The sequence below is a fragment of the Mastomys coucha genome, unplaced genomic scaffold (genome assembly GCF_008632895.1).
Source record: "Mastomys coucha isolate ucsf_1 unplaced genomic scaffold, UCSF_Mcou_1 pScaffold14, whole genome shotgun sequence".
NCBI lineage: Eukaryota > Metazoa > Chordata > Mammalia > Rodentia > Muridae > Mastomys > Mastomys coucha.
Window position 1 is genome coordinate 92,815,487 of NW_022196896.1, and position 6,202 is coordinate 92,821,688.

Genomic DNA, 6,202 nt, shown 5'->3' on the forward strand with positions numbered 1-6,202 from the left:
AAAAAAAAAAAAAGAATTACCCTGTGTCTTTCTAGCATACTATCTATCTACAAAATAATATGTTTTCGATAAACATTTATAAAATCGGTTGCTATTGTTCTAGGAGTGTCTGGAGTTTTTCAACATCCCAGAATCCCAGTCAACACATTATTTTCTCATGGATAAACGATGGAACCTCATCCACTATAACAAGGTAAGCCTGCAGTCACGATGCCCTTGCTGAGTATGTCAGGGCTCACCAATCCCTCCCTAAGAGCAGCTTGCTATTGTTAAAGCATCACTGATTCAGGTTATAAGCATGGGCACTTGGGTCTCTTTGGCTTCTGAGCAACTGATTTACTTTTCTGCCCCTTAGTGCCCTTATTTGTAAAGGGAAAGTGATAATAGTACATGTGCTGGGTAATTGTAGTCACTGAAGGAGACGTGCCAGCCTAGGCAGCTGACACTCGTCACAATTGATATGTGTGGATAATTTATATTTTTGTATTGTATTGGCAGCTTTTTTCATTGCTGTGACCAAGTCCACACAGAAAGGGACTTAAGAGAAGGAAGTTTATTTTGGCTCACAGTTGAGAGAACATAGTCCTTTGAGGCCAGAACTGCATGGTGACAGGACTAGCAGAGGACATCAGTTACATGGCATCTACAGTCAGGAAGCAAACCAAGAGTGTCTGTGCTCAGCTTGCTTTCTCCTTTTTATTCGGTCCCAGTCCCCAGCCGATGAGGTTAGGTCGACAGTGAAGACTGCCCATCACATGCATACAGTAATGGCAACTAGCTGCATGGTTGGAGTTTTAGCTCTATCTTGACTTTCTCTTCTTTTAAACATGATGATGGCAACATGACCTAAGGAAGAAAATAACACCTCGGGTGGTCCCCAGCATCACTTTAGATTAAGCCACTAACAGATTAATGTATCTCCTGACCTTGTACCCAGTGCTGACAGCATGTAGCCAGTGCTGACAGCGTGTAGCCAGTGCTGACAGTGTGTAGCCAGTGCTGACAGCGTGCAGCCTGACTGGGCAGAGTGAAACTTCCCTGAGGAGGGGGCTTTGCCTTTTTTAGGGTTCTATGGAAATGAGGAGTGTAAGGTAGCAGGAATAAAAACCATTAAAAAATAAATGAGTATTTTATCTACCTGAGTTTTAGATAAAGAAGAAATGAAAATAAAAATAATTAGTTTTGAACTGTTTTTTTTTTTTTCTCTCTGTGTGTAACCCACCCCAGACCTACGTTCGAGATATTTATCCCTTCCGGAGGTCCGTCTCTCCACAGCTGAACCTTGTACATATGCATCCGGAAAAGGGGCAGGAGCTCATTCAGAAGCAGGTGTTTAATCAAGCCTTTTTATCCTTGGGTCATGTTTGGGGGAGGGTAATCTGTAAACATGCTCTCGGCCTTGAGAGTTTGCAATTCTATTCTGCTCCTCTGTTCAGCTAACGAATGATGAGTAACCTTGCTCAAAAGATTGGCCCTCAAAAATGCAAGTTTTCTACATTGGCTCATGGTGTGTAATGTATTCGTAGAAACTCACATGGGATAATATGAAGCATATAATAGAAATACTCTAACTTATTAACTGGCTGCTTTCTAGGTATGAGTATACTTTTATAAAGTAGTATTGAAAAAATACAGAAGTGACTTACAATAAATAGCGTATGACTGGGAGGTGGAGGCAGATCCGGAGTTCAAGCTCATCCTCAGCTACATATGAATTTCAAGACCAGCCTGGACTCTATGAGACTTTTTCTCAAATATAGAAAAAATTAGGGGCTGGGAAGATGGCTCAGCGGATAAAGTGCTTGCTGTGTAAGCATAAAGACATGAGTTCTAATCCCCAACACACACAAAAAGCTATGAGCGTAGTGTGTATCTGTAATCCCAGTGCTGGGGGAAAGGAGAGGAAGGTGGTGGTCCACAGTGCTCTCCGGCCAGCTACCCTAAATGAAATCATGAGCTCTGGGCTCCATGATAGCTGATCTCAAAAATAAGATTGGAAGTGATAGAGGAAGACACACAAAACTGGCTTCGAGCAAGCACACTTGTCTACAGTCACGTTGTAGCACATGCACACAGAGGGTAAATAGTATAGGTCATACACTGCTGACACAGTCACCTAACCCAGATGAAAATAAGTAAAAATATGCTACCTCAAAATAGTATTGAACTAAGAGCCAGCGATCTAGATCTCATCCCTACTGAGCAGCTAAGAATCTGACATTTTTTTTTTAAAATCAGGAAAAGACACAGCCAAGCAGTTGTACTTACATCTAATATTGGATAGCATTCATATGCTTGATCTCAAATCAGACTCTGATTGTTACTGTCCAGCAGTAACATTAAGGGAAGGGTTCTTCTGGTAATATGGAGTTAGAAATAGATAGGAGGAGATAAAAGAGATAAGAGAGATAAGAAGAGGTAGGCTAGCCATACTGTACCTTACCCACGTGGGAGGATAAAAAATTAGACAACACGAGCTGTGGTCATTCAGTCATCTTGACCCTGTAATGAATCCCCTTTGTTCCCTCAAAAGATAAAATACCTGGGGCATAAACCACTCCCCCCTAAGTACTTCCGTGAGATAGTCCAATCAGCGACTTCCTTGTTACTCTGTGGGGGTGGAGCTTTCAAATGTAACTGGAACCGGGTTTGGCTTTTGATACTGTTCGGGCTGTGGGGAGGGAGTCCACATCTGATCTCAGGAAACTCAGCAATCTGCATGCAAAACATGAGTTTATACACCGTTCCAAAACCAATCATTTTCTCAGTATAATTTTAATGTGCATGTATTTTATTAACTTTTTAAAAGTAAATTATATAAAGAAGAATTTGAAGACCATGATCAATTCAATTTTTCTGTATGCATCAAAGATGCCAAATTCACATTAAAATATTGTTTATGAGATAAATGAGCATGGCAAAGTTTTAGAACACTAAAATAAATCTTTTAGATGGCTAGCATAAACTGCCTAAATTGCTTTTAAAAGAAAGAAGATGCTGTGTCTACGGGCAGGTGAAAGGTGCTGGCTTAAAACTGAACATTGTCAAAGTCCACCTGGCCAGAGTGACCTCGGCCTTCAATTTTGACAGCAAGATAGTCAAAAGCATGGTCAAAAACTCTACTTCACAGGCATGTGTTTGTGATTATCATGTTTAAAATCACACTTTAAAGAGTGCCGTAAACAGGGCATTTGGAGTCTTGAGATATCTAAGTTCCCCAGGGAGATGAAGACATGGAAGCTTATGGTCTGACATTACCATAATTTTCTGCAACAACTGCTTATTACTTCCTAATCCTCGCCCTTTGCCCAGTGATTATCAAGAGAAAAGAAGAGACCAAGAGCCCGGAAACATGCGTTCCAAACTCGGGAACAATCGGGTTATCTGGGAGCTCTCAGCTTTTCTATGAATAATGTACTCCTAGATTCCACTTTGTCCTTTCCTTAGAAAGACAAACCCAGAACCACTGGGGAACAGCTTAAGGCTTCCGTGGAGAAGCAGCAGCAATTGTAACTGACCGCCAGTTGAAGGGCTTCTGTGTTAGGATGCCCACACAAACAGTGCTCTGTGTAGTTCTGGACTCTTGACAATCCCTTCCTTGTGCTTCTCGAGGTCATAGCATCCCCAAGCTCAGACAGCATCGGGGACAGGGGCGAAGAGTCCATTAAACACTGTCTATTCTTCCTATGTGGTAAAAACACCCCTTCCTCTATCCACCCCCACCTCCTATCCCCGTTTCATTTTATCATCCAGGTTTGTTACTGACAATCTTCAGTGTCACCACTCTTTGTGAGTCCCTAACTCTGCTCTTTGTCTGCTCCTCCAGGTGTTCACCAGGAAGCTAGAGGAAGTAGGGCGGGTCTTGTTCCTCATCTCCCTAACACAGAAGATCCCCACAGCCCACAAGCAGTCGCATGTCTCCATGCTCCAGGAGGACCTTCTTCGGCTGCCCTCCTTCCCTCGGAGTGCAATAGATGCTGAGTTTTCTCTCTTCAGTGACCCGCAAGGTAGTACAGGGGGAAAAAGGGCCATTCCTCTTGGTTTGATCTGACCACTGGACCCCAGTGGTTCTCAGACCTGAGTATTCCTCAAGAGTTGGCTGGAGGTTGTGTGAAAACTCAGACGGAGTGAGTAAGAAGATTAAAGGGAGCCAAGCTAATTGTGCAGGACACAAGTCAGAACAGTAGTTGCCTCTGGGTTGGGAAGAAGTTGGCAAGGGCATGAGGAAACTTTAGGAAAGCACAAAAAATTAGCTACACAGTCCTTGGATCTTGTATATCTGAGTTCATACTGCCAAGGACCAGCCTCGGCTTGAGGGAGTTCTGAGAGAAGGGATGTCTGGAAACAAATGACACAAAGTCAAACGGTAGGTCCAAGCTGGTGGCCTAGGACCTGCTGAGATGGCTTTCCAGGCTGCGCTCTCTGTCTGCCTGCCTGCCTCCCTCCTTCTCTCCCTCCTTCCTCCCCTCCCTTCTTCCCTTCCTCTCCCTCTCCTCTCTCCCTCTTTCTCACTGTGTCTGTTCTACTCTAGACAGCTTTTTCTTGCTATTCTAAAAACTGTCTGATTGAGACAGCACCCTCTCTGATTGAGACAGCTCTTTTTCTCCTAGTAAAAATTTTAAAATCTATCTATTTGGTTTTTTTCTGAAATCAGAAAAGCTGCTATAAAAAAAAAAATCTTGAATTTTCTGATGAAATCAGAAATCCTGTCAGAAAAAATTCTTGGAGAGCTATTTTCCCTTTCCAAAGATCTCCAGACAGCTTGGCTCTCTAAAGAATTCTAAAGAACTGATATTGTTCTCTGCTGGCTCATCTCAGGCAGACCAAAAGCCCAGTTTTTTATTTACATGTCAATTCAGTCATTTGCTCCACTCCACTGCTAGTACTACTTCCAGAAAATAACTACATTATTACATAAACATTCCTTTTGATTATCCTATGAATCAGCATCCCATGACCCCAGCCCCTTAATTCTTAGGAAACCGCAAACACGCATTTTCTTTTAACATTGCAGAGACCTGCCTTCCTCTGTTAAGGACAGATGATAAACTAGCTGGGTGGGACCCTGTCCTGAAATTACCATTTCTACCACACCAGGGCCTGGACTTGCTGTGTCTAGGCTGATCTTGAGCTCCGAAATCTGCCTGACTTGGTATCTTTCTGACAAGCTGACTCACAGTGTAGCTGCCTTGTTCTGTTAGATTCATGAAGCCCCCATAATTCATTTGTATCCTTAACATTTTTGCATAATTGAGAAATTACATTTTTAAACTCATAGTTTTAAAGTTCTTTTCCACAGCGTTATGGGCTGCCCTGAAGATCCCAGCAATTACTGCTTTGCTGAGCTGTAGCCACACCTTCAGCTACTGGACTTGTGCTATTTCTAATTATCATGGCGTCAATAAGGATAACAGGGAGAAAGGTCCTCAACATTCCTCAGAAGGAAAGAGTCCTCCCCTGCTAGTACTGCTTCCAGAAAATCTGTACATTATTACGCAAACAAGCCCTAAGCCCACAGCAGCCATCCATTCTCATGGAGGCTCACCTGGGGCCCTGTCCCAGGGGCAGGAGCCATGCCACTCCATCCCCACTAAGGCCATGCAGGGTTTAGCCACACACTGTTGCAAAATTCCCTGGATATGGCCATTTAAGTTCTTTGCATTTTAGTGTAATATATGCCTGAAGTGTGATAAAGTCAAAGAAATAGCAAGAGACCCAGCTGAAAACCTCACATCACCCATTTGGGACAAGCAACTTCAACTAACATCTCTGCACTAACAGAGTTTCTAACAGAGAGAGTTCTGGTCCCCTAACAAGTTGAACAGGGGCTGTCTCAGGCTCTGTTCCCAACCACTGGATCCCCTTCCCCACTACTTGGACTGCCTGGCTGGGCCTCAGTGGGAAAGGATGTGCCTACACCCGCTGGGACTAGATGCCCCAGGGTGGGGTGGGACCCAAAGGACCTTCTCCCCTTCTCTAAAGAAAAGTGGTAGGGTCACTGAGGGAAAGGATTTATAAGGGTGAGACTGAGAAGAGAGGAGGGAGAGGGGCTATGGATCAGGTGTAAAATAAATAAAAAATTAAAGGGGAGAGAGAGAAAGAGAGAGAGAGACAGACAGAGAGAGAAAGAGAGAGAGGGGAGAGAGAGGGGGGAGAGAGAGAGAGAGAGAGAGAGAGAGAGAGAGAGAGAGAGAGAGAGAGA

General features: G+C 43.6%; 1 protein-coding gene across 14 annotated transcripts in view; it reads left to right on the forward strand.

Moving 5' to 3' along the window:
• Unc80 (unc-80 homolog, NALCN channel complex subunit) overlaps positions 1–6,202 on the forward strand; it is a 191,719-nt gene that overhangs the window by 141,244 nt on the left and 44,273 nt on the right. For all 14 annotated transcript variants that reach the window (XM_031367798.1, XM_031367795.1, XM_031367789.1 and 11 more), the window contains 3 exons: positions 104–193; positions 1,228–1,329; positions 3,827–4,007. In XM_031367798.1, the coding sequence (XP_031223658.1) occupies positions 104–193; positions 1,228–1,329; positions 3,827–4,007 (373 nt within the window). The remainder of the gene's footprint in view (positions 1–103; positions 194–1,227; positions 1,330–3,826; positions 4,008–6,202) is intronic.